Genomic DNA, 12393 nt, shown 5'->3' on the forward strand with positions numbered 1-12393 from the left:
GATGAAGTTGTTAAACCCTTGCTTTGATCTAATATCTGGATTTACAGGCCCATTAAAATTTTTCTGAGCTACTTGAACACAGAACACCATTATTCGCTATTTGTGATGGGACAGCCTTAAAAAACTTGAGGGATAAATTTTAAGTGATTCCAAACAGTCTTAAAAATGCCACAGCAAAGTATTAAATCTTTCTGTATATGTAATGATCACAATTGCTGTGATTGCTTGCTATGCCCAGTCTTCCATAGTATGCAAAGCCCTGCCTGGCCATTTCGGTCCCTTACCTCAATGGTGAAGCGCAGCCAGGTCTCACGGCCTGAAGTTGTGACTCCAGTTCCACCAAGTGAGGCTGTCTCCTCTACTGGTGTCTGTGTTCCTATGGTGCCTTCAAATAACACAAGATTTGATGATTTGTTTTCTAAGCTGTTTTACGCTGAGAAGTTGGACAAAGACCAACAATAAATGAGAAGAGACAGAGACAAAAGATGGTTGGTAGAAACAGGCAGGTGTTCTTTATTTCATGTGGCACAGCATTAGGCAGACAACCCAAGAAACAGTTTCTAACAAAAACCAAAGCTATCACTTCCAGGAACCATCCCCCAGACAAGGGTCTACTGCCAACAGTGGCACCAAGGTGTCCTTGCCTGTCCACTCTTATCTCCTCATAATTTGCACACGCTGAGGCTGTATCTTAGCGGTGAGCATCCTAAGGAGACTAACTTCTTACGATACAATATCTTTAGGCAGCGTACATACTGTGCAGTATCACCATAGTACAATCTCCTCAAGCCATGCTAAAACATAACACTAACTCTGGAGAGAAGGCTGTGCAGTCGCCTCGCATCTCTCTGAGGTAATACAATGCTGTTTCTTAGCTGACAACATGAGGGGCACCTGAAGGAAGATCAATATGGCTTCAGAGTCTATTTTTAAACTCTTGATGCAGTAGTGAGGACCTGGCATGACATCTGCTGAGACACAGGGTGAGTACCTCCTCCATTCCTGGATACTGCCAGGTGCTGGCAGCACCATGGAGCTGAGCCTACTGTCACTGAGAGGGTGGAGAACAGAGATGCTCTTGGACCAGGAGGAGGAAGAGAGGTCCGTCAAAGATCACAACAGGCTGTAATCTTTGCATTGGCCATGAGGCGAGGGGTAAGCAAGGACGGTGGTAAGGGGAGTTACATAGTTAACACTCTGGATTAAAGGCATGAAGAGTGGGTGGTGGAAGTAGGACATTTTGGAGACTAAGGGCAAAGCTTTAAAAGCCTTGGGATATTACTTTGAATTATTATCTACAGGTTATTCTCTCTATATATACTATTTTTCTTTCTAAATTAAGAAAATAAACATTTATTAACAAGTCACCGGGTCAAATCCTGCTCTCCACTGAAGCCAAATCCACTGACTTCAATGTGAGGGAGCCCTGTGTAAACAATGAAGGGCAAATTTGGCCCTTTATGTCCTGAAAAGTCTGCTTGTATTCATTTCTTTCAATCCTGCAAGGAAATACATATTGAACAGTGAATTAATTGTTAGGAATTTCTCTTGAACTACCGGGGAGTGTCAACGAGATGTGGCAAAGTAGCATAAAAAAGGAACAGATAAATCCTGGTTTAAAGATAATTTTTTCCATGTTTCAGAGCAGAGAGTGGATCTGGATCAAGCACTACTGGCCTTTACTTTATAAGCAATCATTAAATCCTTCATGTAGCTTCGGTGAAATGGTACACAGCCAGAGAAAGCAGAAGGAACCAAATACTCCTTTTCCTTTGCCAACATCGTTTGCCCAAAGGTGAACACTGTCATCATCCCTTCGGATGCTCTGCTAACTCCAACTGTCTGTACAGTGCAAGCTCAGCCGCTGAAGACAAAATGCGTCTACTCTGCAGATGAGTAAAACCTGTGATGTCTTACAAATGTCAACTTAATGTTTTAATTATTAAAAAACACTAGGTGCTTTTAGACACAGAACGATACAATTTTGGATGCATTTACCACTTTTATTTCACTATGCAGAAACATACATTCACCATGTGTTGTGATGCAGCTGACAGTGTAATGGATGCTATCCCTTCAGTGGGTATTATAGCTGGACACTAACGAGTTTTCAGTGGATGTTCTGTACAGGTTAAGGCTTGACTCTGAACTAGATAGTAAATGCTGACCAGATTCTCAAACAGATTTTTTTTTCTTTTGAGAACAAAAGGGAAATCAATAGAAAACCATCATGGTTATTTCAGATTAATAATTTTCTAATGCTGAAAACTAAGTAAAATACAGTTTGTTTTTTTTTTTTTTTTCTCCAAAATAACTACATATAATTTACAAGGTTAGGATCTGTGAAGGGTGACTGGAAGCTGACTCTGAACCACACTGACAAAAATCTTTAAAGTTAGTATACTAAAATCATTACTACCTCATAAGGTATTCAGTCAGGTATACAAAGCACACTTCGTAAGCATTTAAATATTTTGATAAGAGTAAAGATTCATCATCGTTTATCGGGCAGTAATAAAACCAGATCAAACAAATATAAGATTCAAGTTGTTTACTGAATAAACGGTGTTATTGGCACATCTAATGTGTGGTAAAACATTATACACAGTACCTATACAGCTTCTAGCATTTTGGGGATAATCTTCATTTACAATATCTGTAAACAAAAGGCTTGCCACCTAACAAATTTTAATTTGTTTAGACTTTCATAAACTGTGAAAGGCATGAACTGTTTATGTGTTACATGAGATCACTGTTTATATTGTTTATGAACGTGCAGGTATAGCTGAAAACTTAGACATTTTAAGAAAATTAAAAATGCTGCTTCTCTGTAATTTTATCGTTGCTTCATGCAATATTGTTTAACTGCTGCTGATTCAGATTGCTTTCTATGGGAAGATATCTCTGCCAGTTTCTTTATTAACAGTCAAGATCAATTCTTCTGTACGGAAATTTTCCATAGACAGATACAAGTCAGTCAGGTTGGAACTGAGACTCCGTATAGGCTCTTGTATTCCTACTGGTGTGCATGTCTGGATTCATATGCAAACTAGGTCATTCCTGCAGGAAAGAGAACTGAGTTAATTATTTGAAGCAACTACTCTCTTGCAAAGGAGATTTTGTCAATTTGTTCGAGTAACAAAAGCTATTTGAAAACAGCATCATCCCAGGATAAGCAACTTGGCCCAAATCCAAAGCCCACTGATGCCGATGGAAAGAATTAGTGACATCAACAGAGTTTTAAGGAAGACACAATTTGTTGTTTCTGAAACAATTAGCAGAATACCACAACAATCATGGTTACTCACTCCTCAGTGACTGGCTCCATCTTCCAAATAAATAACATACCAAAATTCCAATTTTTTTTTTCCTATGGTTTGTATATCCAAAAGCAGGTAAGCAAAAAAGCTTCAAAAGGTGTTGTGCATCACACTCTGCTACTTACACCAAATTTATATTGTTTTAAGAATAAAAGGCTGCTATTGATTTAAACAAATCAGACAAGCAGCTTTTTTTTTTCCCCACCCCCTTCTGCATAGCATTCAAAGCAATTTGTGCAATGGTGCTGGCATTAACGGTTAGTATGCATGACATGTTTTCACACACAGAATAAATATCATAGTATTAAGACATCTGTTTAGCCAGCCGCAATTGGAGAGCATGCCTTTACGGAAAGAAAGCTTCACACAAGAAAAGCTGCATTATCATCTCATCCTGATAAACAATGCTGCTTTAAAACATAAAATGTTCTTTCAGGGACAAGCCAAGACATCCAAATACTGACGCACTGATTCACTGGGTTTAAACAAAAAATCAAAAGCAAGTTGGACCATATCTTTGCAAGCTGGGAATTAAAGCTTAATTTGTAACATATCTGCATGGCACATTAATCAAGCAGCTGTTGGTATTTTTAAACATTGGCATTTTTAAATGAAATACATACCTTTAAGAACAAATTGGTTTTGTTCTTAAATGACATAAAAGCAGACAACAGATTTTTTTGACTTCAGAATCAGAAAATTAGACTGTACCAAAGCATGGACAATGAGGACTTTTCAAAGAGCCAACAAAAGCAAATGAGTAGTTTCTCTTTCTCTAGCTGGCACCATTAAATGAAGAAAGATGTTTAGAGCTGAATGTGCTTTACATTCATATACCAGAACTGATAACCAGCACAAATGCAACTTGTAAATGCCAGTGAGAGAAAGCAAAGGGTTAGAGGTGAGTTATGGTAGGAAAACAACCCTCACAACATGCCAGCCCAGTAAATGCCTAGGAAAATCATCTAGTCTTCTTACCTGTGGTCAATCCTCTCCATCTTCTGGTGTGATTTCTGTCTCTTTATGTACCACTACTTTGGTCACTGACATGTCAGGGTGCTGCTCTTTGGCTTCTTTAATTGCCTGAGCCAGCGCCTATCCCAAGGAAACCACAGAAGGGCAAAAACAAAAAGGAGGTGGAACATGCATGATCAGTAGCAAGGTGGAGAGATTCATGAGATATTACACAATTTACAAATGAGGAAAATGATTAATATATGAAATATACCATCACTGATTTAACTACTAATCCAGTTTCATTTAAGGCATTCCGGTATGAATAGTATCTTTTAAAGCAATGTTTGGAAATGTTCTCTTTGGCAGTTTTCAGGGTATCCCTTAGCAGTTTATAGATTTTACCTGATCATGATCAATATCTGCATCTCCTGTGATGACTATTCGTTTTTCAATTCTTGTCTCTGAGATGCCTCCTTTCACAGTCTAGATGGGAGGGACAAATGCATGTCAGTAACTTACTTTAAAGAGTGCTTCTGTTCATTCAGAAATGGTCAGTGCAGGAACACAGACATGACTGAACTACCTCAAACAGCACACACAGAGGGGACAACCCTGAACTGCAACCAGAACAACTCTAAAGTTGGCCTGCTCTGAATGGACTAGATGACCTCCAGAGGTCTTCCCAACACAGATTATTTTATGATTCTAATCAACCTGTATACATGTCAGGAGAGATGTTTCTATGTAAAAAAAAGGCAGGTATTTACAGTAAAATCATCCCATGAAGAAAAGAATGGACATACAGACGGCTCATATTAGTTCCTAGTTAAGTCCAACTGCAGGCTTCAGAAGAATATACAGAGTGGTACGATAGCTCCTCTACTGAAGGGTGAATTTCACTGCAGAAAGACGAAATTCTGTCCTCGGCGAATATTGGTAGAAGAGATGTCATGGCACTAACAAGTTTCTGCTTAGGAACTGTTATTTAGATGTTGTCTTGGAACTTGGAAGACCCAACATCATTGTTTGTGCAGCCATAAACTTTCTGCCTGTCTGTGGGCAAGTTCCTTAGGGTACCACCCAGCAATGCCACTGCAGCCTCTTAGCCAACTTCTTGTCCTGTTCTGACTACATGATACAGACTTACCATGTGCTTTCAACACTGTGCAGGAATAACAGCTCAGGACTCAAAGGCAGTGCAGTCATATCAAGGAAGCCTCATGTCAGGCAAATTATTGCTTCTTGGCTACCATACAAGGCCAACGTGGCTACACTGCTTCCAGTTCCAGAAAGTATTTGCAGCTAACTCAAGTGTTCTGCACAGCAATGTTTTGTCCTTGCATAGACATACCCTAAGGGTTTGTGACTCTTAGGACTCTTGTCAAGTCCTTGATTGAGCATTAACAAAGCCAGCAGAGCCAAAGACAGGGGAATGAAGACAGATGCCTAGAATAGGCAGGATTTTGTCCAGAAAATATAAGTGTGTGTCTACATTTTAAAGTACATAATAGAACTGAAGCTAAGAAAACATACACCCTTGTGAAAAAACCCTTCCCTGTTTTCTGAGGACTCACTTTGGTGATGTGTGTGGTGGTTGTAGTGCTGGTAGTTTCAGATGTGATAGTCTGTGCACTCATCAATACACCTGGTTCTGAGTCAGCACCACAATCCACCTAGAGGACCAAGAGAGACAAACAATCATCAAAAACATTTTTCTGAGCACAGAGAGGTGATAACTGGACTCGCCGAACTTCCCTATTTCTACTGTTCTTCATATCTAATAATAGGGAAATAACTGCTACTGGGGTGATCATGAGTCAGCATTTCATGTGGAGACTCCTCTTTCCTTCTGGAAGGACAGATGAAAAGCTGAGGCATTGAAATCTGTAGCGTCATCAATGTTCTTGAAAGGCCAGGACATGAGGGTCACCCTCAGGTAAACTGCACTTGCATACATCTTTCTCATGCTAATATTTAGTACTTGAACAGGTTAGAATGGTTTACGCTAAGGCATACACTAAAAATGGGTGAAGAAATATGTGTTCCTTAAGGTCATTTTAAATTAGACCCTGGCTTTTGCAGAATTTCTTACCTGAGAAGACTCATATGTGATGGTTTTTGTTTCTGTATGGACTACTGGCACTTCCTTTGTGGAAATTTCAAGGTTTTCCCCATCAGCAGAAACAGTACTGAAACTGATAGTTTCGGTCTTCACAAGTGGTGACTGTGTGAACAAAAAAAAAGGAATTGAAACATTTAGTAAGGCTTATAGATTTCTCAGAGTATTTTTTTTCCCTTGAGAAAGGAGGAGGAACAACTAAAAAGTGCATTTAAGAAAAGAGAGAAAATTATCTTAATTATAGTGGTACATAAAAGTACATAATGTTGGCAACATTTAGCACTATCCTGGATTTCATGAAAACAAACATTAGAAAAGACGTAAATACTACAAGAGGCAACGGGCACAATCTGAAACACAAGAAGCTCTCTCTGAACAGCAGGAAACACTTTTTTCCTGTGAGGATGATTAAGCACTGGCAAAGGTTGCCCAAGGAAGTTGTGCAGGCTCCATGTTTGAAGTTATCTGAAAGCCATCTGGACATGGCCCTGGGCAACTGGCTCTATGTAACTCTGCTTGAGCAGGGGGGTGGACCAGATGACCTCCAGAGGTCCTTTCCAACCTCAGCGTCCTGGGATTATACATCTTCTTAAAAAGGCAAGAGAACGAACGCTACTCAGGTTTAATCTTCCATTCAGCTCTCAGAAAAAAAAGCACAAGTTTTTTTTTAACCCCTCCACAAACCAGTCCTTCAAATTTTGGTAATGGGGCTAAGATAAGGAACCTGTGTTGTTTAAGACACAGTATATTTATTTACAACTGTAGTAAACATGGAAAAAAAACCCATATTTTCTGTTTTTGAGGACACATGAACTTTGCCAATTTTGATAGACTTTTCCAAAGAGAATACTCGATGAATCCTTGTTATTCATTGCATAACATGGCACTGAATTAAGCATTTCTCTGTAGCATGAAAAGTGCTTTTAAATAAAATAGGCCTGGCATTTTGCCAATAACGGAAACCAGCAACAAGCCTTGAAGGTGCCATACAAGGAGGAAGTAGGAGAAGAAAAAAACCTGCCTGCTGTAAAGATGCAATCGTACAAGCTTGGTACACTTTGCTTTCCATGGCAAGAATTAGCTTAGTCCACTACTGCCTATGTTTCACAATTCAGCACAGACATGACCGATTTAACGAGTTACCTCAAAATGAGATTTTCTTTCCAAAGACCCTGGAAGGTGGACTGTCGTACTGTGCTCCTCTACTTGCTCACATGAAGAAGCAGCATCAGTGACAACTCCTTGTTTGGTCAGGGCTTTCCGAGCCTCCTCCCTTTTCTCCTCCTTCGCCCCCTCAGTCTCAGCAGAGCCATCTTTCCCTTTCACAACAGCAGTCACCGCATCCAGCACAAGTCCGGCTGCTTTAGCAGGATCCCCGCTTGCCTGCACACTCGGCCCGTGCCTCTCCTCGATAACCACAGTCTCCTGTACAACCTTCTTCACCACATCCTGGGGCGGGTGAGCTGCTTGCTTCATTTCACTGGAAGTTATCTCCTGAGATGTCGTTGTATCTATTCTCTGCAAGGAAAGAGAAAAAAAACCCCAGAACATCAGTGTCAGAAGCAGACAGTACCACTTGCAACAGCTCCTCAGCTTCATGTTCTGTGAACATAAATTTAAAAAAAAAAAAGGGTATTACATTTTGCCAATTTATGTCTCTCACATTGTATGGATTTTCACTCTCAGGACATTTTCACAATAGAAGAAATGAAAACCAAAGCAAGAAGCACAATTTTTAGAAGTGAAGAAAAATTGCAGTGTTTTTCTCATTGGGATTTTGTGTGAGTTTTATAAAGGCAAAATACAGCACCCTGCAAAATGACCAAAATGAAGTGAAATGAGAGAAACCCCTTCTCCCTTTTTTTTTTTTTTTAATTTTTCTTTTCAGTGACGTTTCTATCGTGGTCTATTGTAACAAAGGAAAAAGCACACCAATACATGCACTACTTATATAGGTTCCAAGTTATACATAAAATCAGGAAACAAAAAAAAAAGCAAAAGTAATCGGCGTGCAGTGATAACGTCGATGGAGGGAATCAAACGGCCACCTGAGCCCAGCTCTGTGAAGTAGAAGTAACCCCTCCTATGAACTCAGTCGGTTTTCTGGCAGACTCTATTAAACTGAAGATATCTGAACCATCCAAGGTTTTTTCACCGGTGGACTGTTTAGTCTAAATAGACAAAGAAATGTAGAGTCACACACAGAAGAAAGCCAGACCCACATGCACAGACTTATTAATTGCCAAAACCGGAGGCAGAGACGGAGGAAAGGGAGAGAAGGTTGCGGGGGCGCAGAGAGGTTGGAAACAGGAAAAGAATGGGAAAATAAATCAGAGCAAATTCATAATGGCTGTAGTAAGCAACACTTACGAAGCATAGTTGTTAGCATTGGCATTTTGCTGGTTCAAGCAAAACTATTTTTTTTTTCTTTTATTAATAAGCCACAGCAGCAATACTACATTTCAGTAACATGGATCTTTAAATAAACTAGGAAGGTTGAAAGCCTTGTATAATGTCTGCTTCAGACTCTGGGCTGGATTCAGACTATGAGGGGAAAAAAAAAATAAGCTGGGTTGGCTGCTGTCAACATAAAGCCAGGCAGTGAGAAGACTGAAAGGCAGGGTGGTGTGAAGGGATTGCCTAAAAGAAGTCATGCTTTAATCTTTAAACCATGGCACGAAGTCAAAGCCACTTGTTACCACTACTTTTGACGTGGACGACTCAGTAACATAGTGAGCAGTAGCAATGGTAAATGGCTGTTCTCTGGAATATCTCCACTCAGACAGGCTCTTATCTCTCCGGGCAAATGCCCCTGTTTTTGCAGCTTCACTGCCAAGGTGTTTTTCTGCTTTGCCAAGCTGCAAGCTTCCCAGTGTACCATGCAACTGCAAATCCTCGTCCATCTTTAGTGTCTTTTTCAAACTTTCCTCTTCAGGACTTTGCAACCGAGATTCTGCTTCTTTTATAGGTGTCAGAGAGTCGGACAGCTTTCTTTTCGTGCTCTGCATGTCGGATCCCCGCCTGGCTTTCTCATCAGTGACAGGCTCAAGGATTTCATACTCAGCCACTACAGGAATGATTTTCACAGATTCTTGCACTTCCCTTTCCATTTTTCGCAAAGCTTCTACTGAAGGCTGTACTGCTTTCTCACTCTCTTTAGCTTTACTTGTCATGGTTACAATTTTCCCAGATACAGTATCATAGGACTTTCCTAAGGTGAACATTTTCTGCTTATTCTCCTCTTTGGATTGTATTTCACCTTCCAAGTCCTCAAAGCTCTGCATTAGAATGGTACTGGATTTTAACATCTCAGGTGGAAAGGTAGATTTACTGCTCACAGTCACTACTTTGTATGCCCGATTTTTTTTCGATTCACCATCAACTACCTCAGAGGGTATTTTGTCTATAATAACCCAATCCTCAGTGCCCTATATTTGAGATATAAAAGCTAAATTAGAATATCTGAAGGTTTATCTGTACTTCAGGAGCACTAAAGTATGAAGACTTTTAAGAAATCAATGCTGCCTCTTGTGAAAGCATATGATAACTTTTACTGTTGTACCTCTTAGAGCAGTTATCAAACAACTAAACAGAATCATGTTAGGCAAAATATGACTTCTTTGCATATTCCCTCTCTCTAGAGGCCCATATAATGTGGACACAAAAAATGACTTTTGCCACACTGTTTCTGTATTAATTTGAAGCAAAACAGAGTTTTAGCACATCCATTTAAAATTATTATTGGAATCATCCTAAGGTTAAGAATCATGTATCACAATGGTTCATAATGCTGTTGTCAAAATCAAATTGCAAAAATAGGGCAAATAAGCCCATTCAACCATTCCCCACTTGTCACAAACACACTGTTGATGAGGTTTTAGAATAGTATGTATTTGTATGTAGCTGTAGCCTGCAATGGATTTGTTTTCATTAGAATAACATCAACCCCCTTCAGCATTGTTGAAATCGAGTAGTACAACATAGTAAATGCCATATTGCTAAAGACACTGAACTGAACTTAATGCTCTTTTTTCCTCCTTATGCAAATATGCTATGTGATTAGCTTTGCCTATGCAATCAGCATCCACATATTCGACCTTAAGACCGTAACATTTGTATTTAACTAAGCAAATGTGGTAGTTTAAAATCGAATGAATTAAAAATAACCTCTAGGGATGATGGGATACTTTTCTGGATAATGATTTGATGAGAAGTAACCAAAGTGCCAGCAGATTCTCCCTCCTGCAGCTTCTTCTCTATCACACTTGGCTAATAGAAAAACCAATAAGAATAGAAAGTTCACCATCACTCAGCATAATCTGAATTCACTTGACAGTATAAAGGAAATTCATTCTAATGACAGAAGTGCTGCATTCACCATAATGTTCTCAGTGATGTTTACGCTGGAAATGCATGCATAACTGCAAACAACATCCACAAACAGTACTGTGCAAGTAGATTTCTAACTAGTAGAGAACTCAGTCTCTATCAAGAAGCCATAAGCTTTGCAGAGGACTCATTTCTCAGAATTTGCCCCCCAGATTACATCTTTATCTGGAACATACGAAATCATTTTAAAACCAAAACAAAACAAAAAAATGGTTTGGAAAGGAAGAAATGTAATAAAATAATAAATCATTGCCAGCCTGACTGCATTTCAATAAAGTATTGTTTGTTTTTACCTGCATTTCAAGGAATGTAGTACCTCCCTTCTGCAAAAATATGAGTTTTTCTGATTTTTCTGTTTCTTCTTTGGTCTAATGTCAGGGGAATAAATGGTTTTAGTAAATCGAGGGTATAAAGATCACTATACTTTACAATAGCTCATCCTATTTCTCTAATCTACAAATTATTAATTGCATGGTAAATTAAGAAACAGAATTAAACAGAATAATTTTACAGTAAAGAGGTTTCTAACAAGAAGTGAAATCAGTGTCACTCCGTGACAAATGCAGACATGAGCATATTATTCGCATAGCAGGAAAAACACTAAATCGAATAACACCTGGGCATGGACACACTGTGTTCATTTCCTCTTATATTACTCATCTGGTTGTGTCTGCTGCCAACTTCCATGGCCTTCATCAACATTCTAGAGCAGGTCCCTCCACCTTCACTCTGCCTTTAGCTGTTTCCTGAGTTTGCAGTCTTCCCTGCTGATGCAGGCAGAAGACGCTCTCTGTGAACATCTCAGCTCTCCCTTTCTTCTTACAGGTGGCAAGAAGTCTCAGAGTCTTTTTCTGATGCAGGAAGCTAGTGTGACACCAAAATCCTCCTCATTGTTACAATGCTGTGAAAATGGTACAAGTATCTCTGCAGCTTGACCAATGGGGAAAGTTTTAAATGTTGGCTTGGTAAGATTCAATTTTCCTAAGCCTTTTGAGCCCACCTTCTCGGCTGGCCACCTTTTTCATCTGGCTAGAACAAGTCAGGCCCTGGAGAGCAAAGCAGGTTTCTTGCCAAACCCCTTCTACTCAGTTCAATGGCCAGTGTCCTTATCAGACATGCCAATAGAAGTGCTATGACTGCCATGATAATAGGGTACTGTTTTCAAGATGTATACTCCATGTACTCAAGAAGAAACATAAACATTGAAAGGTAGATACAAAGCTAGAAACTAGAGAAGCAAAAACGACTCAGCTACCTGACTGCAATGAGTTGCTTAATTTTGTTATTTCTACAGTGTTGGTTTATTTCAATCCAGATTAGACTAGACACTGTCAGGGAGTTTGTTAATACAATGGTTTTCATGTTCTGTAGCTATCTGGCCATCATTATGGCAGATATTTAAAACTATACTTTTTATAACTAAAGAAAAACAAATTATTTCTCCTACTGTTGTAAGAAACCAATGGATGACCATATGGGTTTGAAGTCAAACTGACCAAACACACACAGGTGGCAAATGCTCAAAGCACATATTTTGAAAAGGCAACTTTTCCCTTTCTGTTCTTGTTTTGTTATACTAAAGAGTTACAGGTAACAGCAATACATATT

General features: G+C 39.3%; 2 protein-coding genes across 26 annotated transcripts in view; both read right to left on the reverse strand.

Annotated features, from left to right (window-relative positions):
- Positions 1-486: 486 nt before the first annotated feature.
- EPB41L3 (erythrocyte membrane protein band 4.1 like 3) overlaps positions 487-12393 on the reverse strand; it is a 102837-nt gene continuing 90930 nt past the window's right edge. For 14 of the 25 annotated variants that reach the window (XM_071804228.1, XM_065832270.2, XM_065832265.2 and 11 more), the window contains 9 exons: positions 11079-11153; positions 10564-10665; positions 8445-8567; positions 7540-7914; positions 6370-6501; positions 5852-5950; positions 4680-4760; positions 4299-4415; positions 487-3060 (listed from right to left, as the gene is read on the reverse strand). In XM_071804228.1, the coding sequence (XP_071660329.1) occupies positions 4305-4415; positions 4680-4760; positions 5852-5950; positions 6370-6501; positions 7540-7914; positions 8445-8567; positions 10564-10665; positions 11079-11153 (1098 nt within the window). In that variant the 3' untranslated portion in view covers positions 487-3060; positions 4299-4304. The remainder of the gene's footprint in view (positions 3061-4298; positions 4416-4679; positions 4761-5851; positions 5951-6369; positions 6502-7539; positions 7915-8444; positions 8568-10563; positions 10666-11078; positions 11154-12393) is intronic. The other 11 variants (XM_065832276.2, XM_065832275.2, XM_065832273.2 and 8 more) reach the window with 6 other exon arrangements.
- LOC136098676 (uncharacterized) lies at positions 8578-10557 on the reverse strand. Its single transcript, XM_065832281.2, has one exon. The coding sequence runs from the start codon at positions 9702-9704 to the stop codon at positions 9054-9056; it is 651 nt and encodes a 216-aa protein (XP_065688353.1). The 5' UTR covers positions 9705-10557; the 3' UTR covers positions 8578-9053.

The sequence above is a fragment of the Patagioenas fasciata genome, chromosome 2, assembly GCF_037038585.1.
Source record: "Patagioenas fasciata isolate bPatFas1 chromosome 2, bPatFas1.hap1, whole genome shotgun sequence".
Lineage (NCBI taxonomy): Eukaryota > Metazoa > Chordata > Aves > Columbiformes > Columbidae > Patagioenas > Patagioenas fasciata.